At 45.7% G+C, this 15,213-nt stretch overlaps 1 protein-coding gene across 7 annotated transcripts in view; it reads left to right on the top strand.

Moving 5' to 3' along the window:
- Positions 1 to 10,402: 10,402 nt before the first annotated feature.
- Positions 10,403 to 15,213, top strand: part of LOC119821465 (zinc finger protein 45-like) — a 50,275-nt gene continuing 45,464 nt past the window's right edge. For 3 of the 7 annotated variants that reach the window (XM_038340491.1, XM_038340490.1, XM_038340489.1), the window contains exon 1: positions 14,764 to 14,886. Coding sequence is in view for 3 of the 7 variants with exons in the window: in XM_038340487.1 (XP_038196415.1) it covers positions 14,830 to 14,886 (57 nt within the window). In the remaining 4 variants the exon portion in view is untranslated. Of the gene's footprint in view, positions 10,431 to 13,371; positions 13,410 to 14,751; positions 14,887 to 15,213 lie in introns of those variants that run through there. The other 4 variants (XM_042055485.1, XM_042055484.1, XM_038340487.1 and 1 more) reach the window with 3 other exon arrangements.

Genomic DNA, 15,213 nt, shown 5'->3' with positions numbered 1-15,213 from the left:
ACTGCGGGCTAGCCCCGCCCACCACCATCACCCCTTGAGCCTTGCAGCCTCCTGTAGCAGCTACAGGGTATGTGGGACCTGGGCGGCTTTTATCTCTGAGAATAAAAATGATCAAAAGAAGAGCGGGGCATGGTTGCGCTTGCCTTTGATCCAGCACTCAAGGAGGCAGAGGCAGGCGGATCTCTGAGTTTGAGGCCAGCCTGGTCTACATTGAAAGTTTCAGGCCAGTCAGGGCTACCCAGTAAGACCCTGTCTCAAAAACAAAAACAAACAAACAAAAAACAGTATCGAGCACAAAAATAACTATGTCCTCTTATTGTTTCTCTGCAGATGCAGATTTTGACAACGTAGAAACTCTCTCAAATAAGAGGTATTATCCAGATGGGTCTCCCAATCCTAGGCTCAAGGAGTCCTCTTTTTACTGCCAAGCAGCTGTGGCCACAGGTGCATGCCACTGGCTACAAATTCTCGTCGTAGTTTCCCAATTTGCAAAATCATCTTGCAAAAGTTATCTGATTCTTTTTTTTTAAAAAAAAAACTTTATTTTTTACTCATTTTACATATCAACCACAGTTTCTCCATTCCTCTACTCCTCCCACTCCCTCTCCCCCAAGTGCCCCCCCATCCACTCCCCGGAAGGGATAAGGCCTCCCATGGGGAGTCAACAAAGCCTGGCACATCAAGTTGAGGCAGGACCAAGCCCCTCACCCGTGCATCAAGGCATCCCACCACAGGGAATGGGCTCTAAAAAGCCAGCTCACGCATCAGAGATAGATCCTGGTCCTTACCGCCGGAGTCCCTCAAACAGACCAGCTGTCACCCACATGCCTAGATCTAGATGGGTTCCATGCAGACTCCCCAGCTGTCACTCTAGAGTCTGTGAGCTCCCACGAGGTTGGGTCAGCTGTCTCTGTGGGTCCATTCTCCTGTCTCTGTGGGTCCATTCTCCCTGCCCCCAGTTCTTTATTATTATTATATATGTATATATAAATACAACTGAGCCCATTTAGTGTTGGTCCTATGTATATGAGTCTAAGGCTGGCCACTTGGGATTGGGTAACCTGTGGGGGGCAGGGGTGTGTGTGGCTCAACCCTGGGGAAAACCGTTTCCCCCTCTATCAGCAGTATTGGCTGCCTATAGCTCTTCATCTGTGGTTGGGGTCTTGTGGAGTTTCCCTAATCCACACTAGGACATCAGCTGGTGTTGTCATTGTGCTCATCTTGTTCAGATGACAAAGCTGTTGTGATTTCATGGGTGCAGCTGCCCGTGTCTCAAAGACACTCTCTCAAAGTATCCTTGTCTTCTTGCTCTTAGAATCTTAGAATCTTCTGAGATGTTCCTAGAGCCTCAGGTGCAGGGTTGTGTTGTAGATGTATCTCATGGGGGTGGAGGGACGGATGGCTGTGATCACTAATTCTCTTCATTTTGACCAGCTGTGGATCCCTGTGACAGTCTCTGTCTTTGATAAGGGAGGGGTGCGAGCTATACTCACCAGGTTCTGTTTCTGTTGTCGAGACAGGGTCTCTTTATGTAGCACTGGCTGGCCTGGAACTCGCCATGTAGACCAGGTTGGCCTCAAATTCACAGAGATCCACCTGCCCCAGCTTTCTAAGTGCTGGGATGAAAGGCAGCATACCTGGCTGGGTTCCTCTGAGGAGTCTTGAAAAAGCTACAGATTTAACAAAGGGTCTAGTTTTTCTCTGTTACAAAAAATGTATCCTATTTTGTATTTATTCATTAATTTTTGCAGTTATGAGAATTGAATAGAGGTCTCACACATGGGCAAGTGCTCTGCCACTGAGCCCCATCCCCACCCCTTCTCAAATTTATGTGAGTGCTTGCTGGTCTCTGCAGACCTGTTATCACAAGGGCTTCCTGAGATGTCTTTAAAAGTCTCATACAGTAATTTTCTCTTTGTTGTTCTAGTTGAGAAAACATTAAAATTTAAAAATCTGCCAAAATACCTAGTGGAGTTCTAAATTGGAACTAAGGAAAGGCTGCTGCTGTGATGAATATGCATGAGTGAAGGGATGATGAATATTAATGAATCAAGAGAATAACAAATATGCATGAGTGAATACTAATGAATATGCGCGATGAATATAGTAATGAATATGCATATGAGAGATTGAGTTCTCTGAAGTGCAGTTAGTTGCTTCATGTGTCATTTGTTTGCTTACTTATTTAAATTTTGGGGATAAATTTTCAAGTATCTCAGGCCAACCTCAAACTCACTGTGTAGCCTAAGATGACCTTGCTTCTGTCTCACCTTCCCGAGTTCTGGGAGTACAGTCACGCACTACTATGCTGGATGCATGTGGCGCTAGGAACCAAGCTCAGGGCTCTCTGCATGGGGGGCAAGCACTCTACCCACTGAGACTCACCTCTGGCCCCCAGACCTTTCCTTCAGATCAGAGCAGACACAGGGTTGCTTCTGTGCTGGAAGGGATCCTTAGCCATGATGTAGAGAGATGGAAACCATCTTTTCAACAATACAGTCAGAGTCAAGCCAGCAGAATCGCCAATGTGTGATCTTGCTGTGGACTAAGATCTGTAGAATCAAAAATAGAGACAACATCTCATGGTGTAGAGGGATACTTTGGTTTCCTGTGAAAAAGCTACTCTGGACTCTGACATCAACCAATTAGAAAGTGGGGAATGTGCCTACCAGTAAGTACCCAAACAGACAAGAGATTAGTTCAGATACCAAGTGGAAATTAAGTTCAACACTTTCAGGAGGCTTTTGGCTAGAAGAAAAGAAAATAAGGCTTGGGAGGATGGCTTCATGGGGAAATGACTTGCCATGCAAGGATGAGGACCAAGTTTGGATTCCAGAGCCCACATCGAGCCAGATGTGGTAACATGGGCTTTTTCTTTTGGAACATCAGCCAGTTCTCAAATCATGACACAGAAACTTAATAGTTAAGAATGCTTGGCCTTAGCTTGCGCTTGTTTCTTGATAGCTCTTATAATTTAACCTATTTTTCTTCATCTATGTTTTACACCTCAGGGCTTTTTACCTTTCTTTCCTTCCTTCTGCATGTCTTACTTTCTTGTTGTCTCCATGGCTGGCTGCACAGCTTCCGGCCGCATGTCCCTCTCTTTTTCCCTTATCCTCTTCGTCTTTCTTCTCTCTTTTTTTCCTCCTCCTATTTATTCTCTCTGCCTGCCAGTCCCCTATTTCTCTCCTGCCTAGCTATTGTTCAGCTTTTTATTAGACCCATCAAGTGCTTTAGGCAGGCAAGGTAAAACAACAGCACATCTTTATATGCAGCATAAACAAATGTACATCCTTACATCATTAAACAAATACAGATTAAACAAATGTAACACATCTTTGCCCAGTTAAAGTAATATTCCACAATATAAACAAATGTAACACATCTTTACATAGTTAAAGTGATATTCCATAACAATGTGGCACTGCATATCTGTAATCACAGTACTCCTGGGACTAGTTGGGAGGCAGACAGGAGAATCCCTTGAAGCTTCAGGGTCTGATAGCTTGGTACAGCAGAGGCTAACAGCAAAGAGATCCTGCCACCAACATGACAGAAGACAAAGACACTTAAGACTGGCCTCCACATGCATGCTATGGGCATTTATGCACATGAAAGTGCACACAAACACACACATCCTGTGACATTATGTGCCTGATCTCACAGACATGAGGATGATACACACACACATGCACACACATACACATGCACACACATACACGTGCACACACATGACACATGCACATCACATACACATACGCACACACACGCACACACGCCACACACATGCAGACACATAGACATAGAGATTGAAAAAAGAAAACAAACTACATGTTTGGAAAAAACTTAGAAAACCTAGGTTGCTTACAGGGATCAGTCACAGTTGCTGACGGATAGAGGCTGCATTTACAAACAATACTGCCTCTTCAGGTGGACCCACAGATAACCAGCAGGTAACAAAAACCAGGCAGAACTGGATGTGTGTCACCTTTGGTCCAAAGTCTTGCTCAGTTCTGTACAAAGGCATGCAACTCATTCACGAAGTGTTCATACAACACTGATAACCCTCCCCTTCCAAGGTTGAAGACGCTAAGATAGGGGTATACATTCTTTCCAAGATTTTTCAGGGACATTGTCATAAACAGATTATTGTCCGTCTGTTTTTATGGTGTCCTGTTTGAGACCTCTGGAGCTGTGTCCAGCAGTCTCTGGTTACCTTCTTGAGCCTATCAGGGGCAGCACATTTTTTAGGCAGTTCTCCCCAGTGAGATTGCTGCTAGAAAACAAGTCATCTCATGGGAACCAAATCACCTCAAGCAACAAGAACTTCCAGAGGGAGCTGGCTCAGTGGTTAAGAGTACTGACTGCTCTCCCAGAGAACCTGGGTTCAATTTCCAGCACCCACATGTCAGGTCACAGCTCCCGTTCCAGGGGACCCAGCACCCATGCACGTAAAATAAAAAGAAAAAGGAATCAGTTTGCTGTTTACTAAAAACAAAAAAAGAATTCCCTTAAAGAAGGAGAACAGAAAAAATGAACAGTTAAGCCACAGTTGGACCCAGATATCTTAATTATGTGAAGAACTGGCAAGGTTGTTAAGTGTGGTTCAAGTCCTAAAAGCCCACAGGAGCGGGAAGCTCTATGAAGGCAAAGACCGCAGGGAGGCTTTTGGTAGTGACCACCAACCTATTGCTTGCTCCTCAGAGATGCCATCCTGCTGGGAAACCTCATCAGCCTGAGGGATGTGTGTTAGTATCCAGGCACACCTCCGCCCCCTTTGCGCACGGCAAGCAGTTCCCTGACTGTAGCAGATGCAAAGGTCCCTTTAAGAGACAAACTCCGCCCACTCCGATCTCTCTCTCTCTCTCTCTCTCTCTCTCTCTCTCTCTCTCTCTCTCTCTCTCTCTCTCTCTCTCTCTCTCTCTCTCTCTCTCCCTCTCTCCCTCCCTCCCTCCCTCCCTCCCTCCCTCCCTCCCTCCCTCCCTGCCTCCCTCATCTTCCCTGTTTCTCTCTCCCTCATCTCCAAGTTCAAACTCTGTATGGTGTATTTGTCTGTCCCTCACCCGTCGTGGTTCGGACCTACCCACCATGGAACCTGCCTCTAAGGTGCAAACTTGCACAGTATCATAACAATATGGAAAGACCTTTGCATGTACTTCTATCAACTCGAGAGAACCGAGACTCTGTGCATATAAAGATGCAGGCTTCACACAGACAACTGACTCAGACAAGAACACAGACGCTGGTGAAACTGGTAGCTAGGTAGCCAGTAGGAAGATTGAAGATGTCCTCTCCTCCCTCAATGCTCATTTCCCTTCTAAAAATAGAAGCAGCAGTACGGTCCCTTAAGGCTTAAGTTGCCATATAAAAAGGTCTAGGTATCTGGGTTTTGTTGAGGTCATTAAGGCAAATCTACTTCCTCCTGGCTAAAATGGAATATTGAGATGTAGCTCTGGGTAGAGACATGACATTCCAAACTACATAGTGTGTGTGCCTGTTTGTGCGCATGCATGCACCAGGATGAGAGGGTGGAATGGGGTTAAGATAATAGCAGTCTTCTTGGGCCACCAGCTCCCGAATAAAGGCACAGAGACTTAATATTAGTTATGAGTGTATGAATGCTTGCTCTTATCTTATGCTTGTTCCACTAGCTTTATTTTTATTTATATTTTTTGTTTGTTATTTGAGATTGGGTTTCTCTGTAGCTTTGGAGCCTGTCCTGTAACTTGTTTTGTAGACCAGGCTGGCCTCCAACTCACAGAGATCTGCCTGCCTCTGCCTCCTGAGTGCTGGGATTAAGGGTGTGCGGCATCCCCATCTGATTCCAGTAGCTCTTATAACTTAGTTTTACCTGTTTCTCTTCATCCACATTTTGCCTCAGCGATTTTTACTTTTCTTTCATTCTGGATGTCCTGCTTTTCTGGTCAGCCCCCCTCTTTCTCTTTCTCTCCAGCCCAGATTCCTCCTCCTTGTAGTTTCTCAGGTTTTTTAAGTCCCGCCCTCACCCTTCCACCACCACAACTGCCCACGGAGCTGCCAAACATCTGCCAGCTTTCTCGTACCCTAACTTTGGAAAGTGTGGCTTTCCCTCCCCCTCTTCTATAGGTCACTGCCAAGTTTCTCAGCGTGATTGCCCTAATTTTGTCTCAAATTTTAATAAAATTGTCCTCAGGCTTCCTTCTGAGTCCATTTTTAAATTATTTTCTTAACAAGACGAAGGGACACAAAAGGGACCCTTGGTTTTCCTGGTGATGTGGAGCAGTCCTTCAAACTTTCTCATGTCATAAGTACGTTACTCCAGAAACATAGGCATTTCTGTTTCCCCGTGGCAGAATCCATTGACTAGTCTGGTGATGGTGGTGCACACCTTTAATCCCAGCACTTGGGAGACAGAGGCAGGGGGATCTGTGAGTGAGTTTGAGGCCAGCCTGGTCTACAGAGTGAGTTCCAGTAAAGCCAGGGCTTCACAGAGAAGCCCTTTCTGGAAAAAAATAAAAGCATCCATTAATAACAAATCGACAAGGTTTAGTACATTCCATGACAGCAGCTTGCCAGATAACTCTGCCAACCTTGCAAATCTGGCTAATTGGGGCTCTTTTAGTTCAGTCTTAATTACTAATACTAACACAGTATAACACTTACTAAATATGCTTACATATCTGTTACATATGAGCTGACACATATTTTGAGGTTTATCAGAATGAGAGGACATCGAAGTCATGACTGGCCCTCGAGGCAGGAGGGAGAACATTGGGCAGAAACAGCACAGTAGAAAGCGAAGACGGCTGGTTTTATCTGTCGGCCTCGCTACACCTGGAATTAACTAAAAACCCAAGACACAGGGCACACCTGGGAGGGATTTTTAGCCAGCTGGATTATTTGGATTAGGAAGACCCACTTTATATACAGATCATTTGAGGTGGGAAGACCCACCATAAATCTGGGTCACCCCTTCTCATGGTAGCCCACGAAGGAAATGTAGTTAGGAAGCTTCCAACCAGGTGGTGGTGGCCACATCTTTAAGCTCAGCACTTGGGAGGCAGAGGCAGGTACAACTCTAAGTTTGAGGCCAGCCTGGCCTACAGAGCGAGTTCCAGGACAGAATGAAGAAGCTTTTGCTCCTTGCTCCATGCTCTTTCTGGAGTCCATTCCTTCACTGGCATTAGAGCCGACTTCTTTGGGATTCCAGTGTATACTGGAGACTGGCTGAGACGCCCTGAACAACTGCTGGATTCTTGGACCTTCTGTTGGTAGACAGCCACTGTTGGAATACCCAGACTACAGCCTGGAAACCATTCTAATAAAAGAGGGAGCGAAGCTAGACCATAGGAGGAAGGGGGGGGCAAGAGGAGCCTCTTCAGAATATCTCTATAAGCCACCTCCCCCAAGGAGTCTTTCTAAACCAAATCCTCAGAACAAAGGAAACACCTTTTAGAGGTGGCAAGAAGTTTTACATCATGCAGTTTGGTGCGGAATAGTGTATGTGATGAAGAGCATGGAGGAGCCAGGTACCGTAAGTTGAGAGCGGTCAAGTCACAGAGCAGTCTGCTTCTTGGGCATGGGTAAATGCAGGTTTGTATAGTTTTTTTTACTCAGTCTAGCTCAAATATCTCATTTATTATTATAATTATTTGTTTTTTTAAAAGAAGCATTATTTCTTTTTTTTAAAAAAGATGTATTTCTACTTATGTGTGTGCAGTGTCCATAGAGGCCAGAAGAGGGCAGCAGATCTCCTGGTGCTGGAGTTAAAGGCATTCTTTGAGATGCCACCATGTGGGTAGTGGGAGCCAAACCCCAAAGGTGCAAGAGCTCTTATCTGCTGAGCCCTCTCAGGCCCACAGGGCTCATCTTCTCTTTCATAGGCCATGTGTAGTTGTTTTTTTTCTTTCTCTTAACTTTTTTGATCTTCCAGAGACCTGCCACACACAGAGTCTTATTCTTACTTATAAACGCCCAGCCTTAGCTTGGCTTGTTTCTTGCCAGCTTTTCTTAAATTGTCCTCTGGGTTTTTACCTTTTTGTATATCCTTCCTTCCTTCCTTCCTTCCTTCCTTCCTTCCTTCCTTCCTTTTTCTTTTCCTTCTTTTTCTTCTTTCTTTCTTTCTTCTCTTCTTTCTTTCTTTCTTATTCTGTGTCTGGCTGGGTGGCTGCTGGCACATTCTTTTCTCACTCCTCTTCTCGTTTGTTGATCTCCCTTCCCAGATTTCTCCTTTATTTATTCTCTCTGCCCACCAGCCCCACCTATCCTTTCTCCTGCCTTGCTATTGGCTGTTCAGGTGTTTCAGGCAGACCAAGTAACACAGTTTCACAGAGTTAAACAAACGCAACATATCTTTGCATCATTAAACACATAGTCCATAGCATAAACAAATGTAACACATCATAAAATAATATCCCACAACAACCGTGTGTGTCTTAGAGTTTTATTAATGGGAAGAGACACCATGGCCATGGCAACTCTTATAAAGGAAAACATTTAGTTGGGGCTGGCTTACTGTTCCAGAGGTTCAGTACATTATCATCATGGCAGGAAGCATGGAAGCATACAGGCAGACATATTGCTGGAGAAGGATTTGAGAGTTCTACATCTGGATCCATAGGCAGCAGGAAGAGCAAGTGAGCCACCCAAGGCCTAGCTTGAACATTTGAGACCTCAAAACCCACTCCCAGTGATACACTGCCTTCAACAATGCACACCCCTCCAACAAGGCCACACCTCCTCATAGTGCCATTCCCTATGACCCTATGGAGGCCATTTTCATTCAAACCACCACACCTTGTGCACTAGGGTTCTCTAGAGGAATGGAATTTATAGAATGTATCTAATGTATATAGAAAGGAGATTTATTAGAATGGCTTACAGGCTGTGGTCCAGCTAGTCCAACAATGGCTGTCTACCAACGGAAGGTCCAAGAACGTGCAGCCCAGATTAAACATGGATCTTCCCACCTCAAAAGATCTGGATTAGAAGTGGGCCTTCCCCCTTCAAATGATTTAATTAAGAAAAAAATCCCCGGGCTGGAGAGATGACTCAGTGGTTAAGAGCACTGACTGCTCTTCCAAATGGACCTGGGTTCAATTCCCAGCACCCACATGGCAGCTCACAACTGTCTCTAACTCTATAGTTAAAGAGAATGCCAGGGAATCCAGCATCCTCACACAGACAAACATGAAGGCAAAACCCCAAATGTACATAAAAAACAAAACTTTAGAAAAAAGAAAAGCAAAACAAACAAACAAACAAACAAACAAACAAAAAACCCAAAAAAACTCCTCCTAGGTGTACCCATTCACTTGGGTTTTCATTAACTCCAGATGTAGTCAAGTTGGCAGCCAAGTATAACCATCCCAGAGTGTGGATCAGTGTGTGAAACAGCCAAGTATAGCCATTCCACACACAGTGTGTGAAACAGCCAAGTATTTCCACACACAGTGTGTGAAACAGCCAAGTATAGCCATCCCAGCGTGTGGATCAGTGTGTGAAACAGCCAAGTATAGCCATTCCACACACAGTGTGTGAAACAGCCAAGTATAGCCATCCCAGTGTGTGGATCAGTGTGTGAAACAGAAAAAAGAAAAGTTGATTCAGGCACAACATGATAATTTTTCCTTGTGTTTTTGAGACATGCTCTCCTTATGTAACCATGGTGGTTTGAATGAGAGTGGCTCATATATCTGAAGGCTCAGTCACCAAGGAGTGGAACTGTCTGAGAATCAGAAGGGCTGGAAGGTGTGACCTTGTTGGGGGAAGTGTGTCACTGAGGGTGGGTTTTGAAGTCCCAGTATTTCTCTCTGCCTGTTGCCTGTGGGTCAGGTGCAAAGATCTCAGCTGCTGCTCCAGGACCATGCCTGTCTGCTCTCTGACACGAGGAGCATTGACTGACCTTCTAAACAGCAAACAAGCCTCTATTTAAATGCTTTCTTTTATAGTGGTTACCATGGGCATGGTGTCTCTTCACAGCAATAGAACATTAACTAAGATAGTAACCCACGCAGGACTCTTGCCTCATCTTCCGAAGCACTGAAATGCCAGGAGTGCCCACTATGCCCAGTTTCCACCTGTTTATTGAAAGGAAAATTGTAAGAGGGTGGGAAAAGAGCTTTACAGAGAATTCTGGGACATGTAGTCCAGACGCTTTCTGTGGTTCAGAGCACGTCTACGGGAAAGCTTGACTTTGGAAATGTTTTATGGGATAAACTAAAGTATAATCCACATGTTTGGTGAGATTTCGGTTGCCTGAAGGCTAGAAAGTAAAGACTATTAATCTGAGAACTCCAGGAAACGCCACTTGCATATGGGGTGACGGCGCAAACTCTGCCCCGGGCTCCTGCCCCTGGGAATCCTGGGAGTTGTAGTTTTGGAGCTTGGCGTTACCGTGGCTTTTTGCCTGCAGAGATTGGAGATCCTGTGAATGCGTTCCTTCGAGGAAGGTGAGAGGGTCGGGGTGGACTTGAGTACCTCCTGGTCTCTTTTGACTTCCACGGTCTGGTAACGGTATGGGCGAAGATCACTTCCGGGTCACCGAAATGAGACATTGTTGCTGATGTTGCAGGATGGCAATAGCGGCTGCCTTCTGATTTGGGGGAAAGTTTAGCAATTCTGGGGGTTTGGCCCCATGGAAGACCTGGACTTGGCAGAGTTTGCAGAAACTCCTCGAGTTGGTGATGACAAGCTCACTTTCCCTCACCTTTCTCACACCCTGAATCTTTCTGTGCCTTAGTTTCTCCTCGTGCAAAAAAGGAATGCAAAGAGCATCTGTAATACACATTTGGTTTTAGGATCAATTATAGAGTACAAAAAGTGCATGCATGTATATATACATGAGCCCTATTTAAATATGTGTGTTGTGTGTGGTATCTGGTTTGGTAACTATACAAACACACATCTTGTATGCTTGTATAGTTCTCGATACATGCAGTGTTCTCGTGACCATGGATATTTGTCACCCTGCATGTGGATGCAGCACTTTGTGTCAGAGATGTTATGACAATTTTCATTTATTTATTTGAGGTAGGATCTCGATCTGTAGCCCGGATGCACTAGAACCCACTAGTGGCTTTCCCTGCAATCCCCCCACCTCAGAACTGAAATTATGGTGTGTGCCGACACACCTTGCTTCTTCCGACTCTTTTGCCTGACTGCTTAAGGAATTTTTAATTGTCAAAGACATATTTTTACTTTTTAAAATTATGAGTATGTGCATATGCCCACACCCACTCCTGTACAGACACACACACACACACACACAAACACACTCCTGTCAGTGGGCAGCAGGTGTCCATGGAGTCCACAGGTGTTGGAGCTCCTGCAGCTGGAGTTATTGGTGGTTGTGAGCCACCCAGTGTGGGTGCTGCAAACCAAACTCACGCCCTCTGCAAGAGCGATATGTGCTCTTAACTGCTGAGCCATTTCTTCAGTCCCTCTGTGACCTGTTTTGTTTTTCCATTTTTAGCTTTATGTGTGGGAGTGTTTTACTTGCATGCAAGTCTTGTACTGTGTACATGCTTGGTATCTGGAGTGTTCAGATGAAGGCATGGGATCCCCTGAAACTGGAGTTAGAGATGAGTGTGAGCCGCCAAGTGGGTGCTGGGAACAGAACCCGGGTCCTCAGCAAGAGCAGCCAGTGTTCTTCCCTGATAAGCCTACTCCGTAGCCCCAGACCTATTTCGAAAAGGAAGAGTGTGGCATTCACAGGTGAGTCTGGGAAACGGTTGTCAGAGTATTCACAGTGTTTTTGTTCACTATGGAAATTGCCAGATACTCTCAGATAGGGTAAAATGAACTCCCGTGTAACAGTCACTCTCTTACTGTCTTGTTTTCGAAAGTCTTCCTGCTTTCCTTCCTCTCTTAATGCGTTGTGTTTTGCCCTTGAATAGCGTGCATGTGTGTGTGCGCATGCGTGTGTGTGCCTGTGTGTGTTCATGTGTGCATGCCTGTGTGTATGTATGCATGGGGGTGATAGGTGTGTGTGGTGATAGGTTCTCTCTCTCTCTCTCTCTCTCTCTCTCTCTCTCTCTCTCTCTCTCTCTCACCCTCTCCCTCTGAACCTGGTGCTCCTCCATCCTGTAAGATTAGCAGGTCAGTGAGCTGCAAGGAGCCTCCTGTTTGGGATGTTACTCAGTAGGATTTCAAATCTACTGTGTCTGTATATGTATAAGTATACATGTCTGTATACATGACATATGTATAAGAAGAAAAATAGGAACTTTTCTATTGTTAGGGCTGCCGTTCAAAAACACACAGAGTGGACGGTTCAGCAATCCTCGTGTGTGCGAATGAGTCTTGTGTAGGCCAAGATGATCTCAAACTCTCCTAGTATAGGCTACCCTACATACTGAGACCCTGACTCAAGCAATTAGAAAAATAGCGCTTGCCTTCCTTTGCTCTTCTGCAGGTGTACCGGTCACTAAAGTGTGACTCTTATTTGCATTTTTTTATTTTTAAGAGAAGGAAAAGGGGAGGTCTGTGTTAGGATGGGCTAGGATGTGGTGGTGACAGAGATAGGGGAGAAGGGGAAGGGGACAAGAGAAAGGGGAAAGGGGTATGTGTTCCCAAGTGGGAGACAAAGGACTGCCTCTGGATAGAGAGGAGACTAAAGGTAAAAGGGAAACCCCGTGTTAGGATGAGGTGTTTAATTTTAACTTGATAGTCAGCCTCAGGAGGAGGAAGTGGCCAAATAAGGGAATGGACCTTGGTGGCCAGCTTTAAGAATGTAATCTAATGGTTTTTAGCAAGGCAGAGGGAATGGGGAGAAGGGCAAGGCCTGCCAGAGCCATGCTTGTCACGCTTGAGCTGGCCAGAAATCCTTTCCTTGGCTTATTTACTTTTGGTGAGCTGTAGAATGCATCAACATTAAAATATTAAAAAATTGACATATGGTTATGATTCTGGACAAGTACTGGCAGGCGGGGATGGCGCTGGAGCAGGGGCTGAGAGACCACACACAGGAAGCAGAGAGCTAAGTGGGAATGGCTCATGGCCTTTGAAACCTCAAGGCCCTCCCCCAGTGACACACTTCCTCCAGCAAGTTACACCTCCTAATACCCAAGACTTAGGGTCCGTGTGATTCAGATCCCCCCAGCAGTGAGTGCCCTTTCTCTGAGCCATCCCTGCTACTCCTTCAGTGTTCTTTCGCCTTCTAAACCACCCTCCCTTACCCCTTGCTGCATGTGTTACACCATGACTTTCATTTGTCTATTTTTGTCTTCAAAAGCATCAGCGAGACAAGGCTTGGCGCTAGCAGGTGGTGGCGCACGCCTTTACTCCAGCGCTCGGGAGGCAGATGTAGGTAGATCTCTGAGTTCGAGGCCAGCCTGGTCTACAGAGCGAGTTCCAGGACAGCCAGAGCTGTTACACAGAGAAACCCTGTCTCAGAAAACTAAGAAGAAAAAAGCAAAAGAAAAGACAAGGTTTGGAATGCTAGCTGCAGCATGAGAGTTGGTCCAGGGGCCCCACCAGCCTTCAACCTCGTTTGTCTCTGGGTGCAACACTTGTCTTTAGGTTTTGAGAAGTCCCTAAAATACCTAAAGGGTGGTACGCACATATGTCCATTAGTCTCCACAGTAATTCTGGGAATGACATTCTGCTTCTGCCCTTTTAAGAGCTGGGTGAGTATGCGCACACTGATTTAGGTGTTGGGACCGACATCATACTACTGGCTAAACACTAGTTTCTTCCCAGGTGTGTGTGAGGAACAGCATGTGCATCTTTGCTGCTCTGGGCTCTTTTGTGAGTCCTTTTATTATTATTACTTTATTTTATGGGCAGGAGGATTTTGCCTGCGTGTATATATGTGCACAGTGTGTGAGCAGTGCCCAAGGAGGCCACGAGAGAGCATCAGATCCCCCAGCACAGGAATTTCAGGGTTGTGAGCCTCCATATGGGTGCTGGGAATAGAACTTAAGAGCAATTAGTGCTCTTAACTGCTGAGCCATCTCTTCAGCCCAGAGCAATATATTCCTTGTTATATATTTAAAAACCATAGTTGTGTGTACATATATTTTTTTAAACATTCTTTCTCTGAGACAGGGTTTCCCTGGCTGTCCCAGAACTCACTATGTAGACCAGGCTGACCTCGAATTCAGAGAGATCTGCCTTGCCTCTGACTCCCGAGTGCTGGGATTAAAGGTGTGAGCCACCACCGCCTGGTTCATAATGTAATTTTTAGAACAACCCTGTGACATTAATTCTCTTCATTGGTCACCATATTCATTTTGTGGATGAAAGACTTGGAGGCTCAGGAAGGGAGGATCAAAAGTTCAAAGCAAACCTGGGATATATACATATTATAGGCCAGACTAGGCTAAATACTGAAACCCTGTCATACACAGAATAGACATAGACAGAATTGATGCACTGAGGTACTTGTTGTACTCAAGCAAAGAACGAAATCTGGGGAGTATGTTACCTCTTATTAACAGCAAAGTCTGTGCATAATGATCACCAGACAGAATGAGAAATCCAGGCCTAAACCAAGCCACCAACACCGCAAATGAGTGCGAGCCCCTTCCCTTCCCCCCTCTGCCAGTGCTCTTTATTTGGGTCACATACTTTTCAACCCAACTCCACCCCTTGGGTCAATGCTCTGAGTGCAGACAGCATTTTCTGCTGTCTCTGCTGGCCCTAGAACAGAACCGCAGTCCTGAGACCCATAGGACATGTGTTGTGTGTGGCTGGCATGGGTCTCCTTTATAGGGTCCTGAGTAGACAGTGTGAGTTTTGACTGAAATCCAGCTCCTTCTTGTCATAAAGCCACACTGAGAAGCAGATGCCACCTGGGCTGGAAGCACGGTTGACCAGACTCGCACGGGCTGTCTTCTCTCCCTGATTATGTCTTCCCCAGACACAGCTGTGCCCCAGGAAGACAACAGGATGACCAAGGTCAAGGTGAGTTGAGCTTTTTCGTTTGTTTTTGTTTTGTTTTCTTTTGAGACTGGGTACCACTACACAGCCCTGACTGGCCTGGAACTTACTGCATAGACCAAACTGACTTTGAACAAACAGGCATTTGCCTGCCTCTGCCTCCCGAGTCCTGGGATTAAAGGTGTGTGCCATCACTGCCTGGCCAAATTGGGCTTTTTCTAAGTTTTGAAGTGTTGTGTAACTGGTGGGGGCATTCACCTTTAATCCCTGTACTTGGGAGGCAGAGGCAGGCGGATCTCTGTGAGTTTGCAACTAACCTGGACTACCAGGACAGTCAGAACTGTTACACAG

Source organism: Arvicola amphibius, chromosome 8 (assembly GCF_903992535.2).
Source record: "Arvicola amphibius chromosome 8, mArvAmp1.2, whole genome shotgun sequence".
In the NCBI taxonomy this organism is placed as follows: domain Eukaryota; kingdom Metazoa; phylum Chordata; class Mammalia; order Rodentia; family Cricetidae; genus Arvicola; species Arvicola amphibius.
Note: the sequence above shows the minus strand (reverse complement) of the source record. Positions and strands in the feature narration are given on the sequence as shown.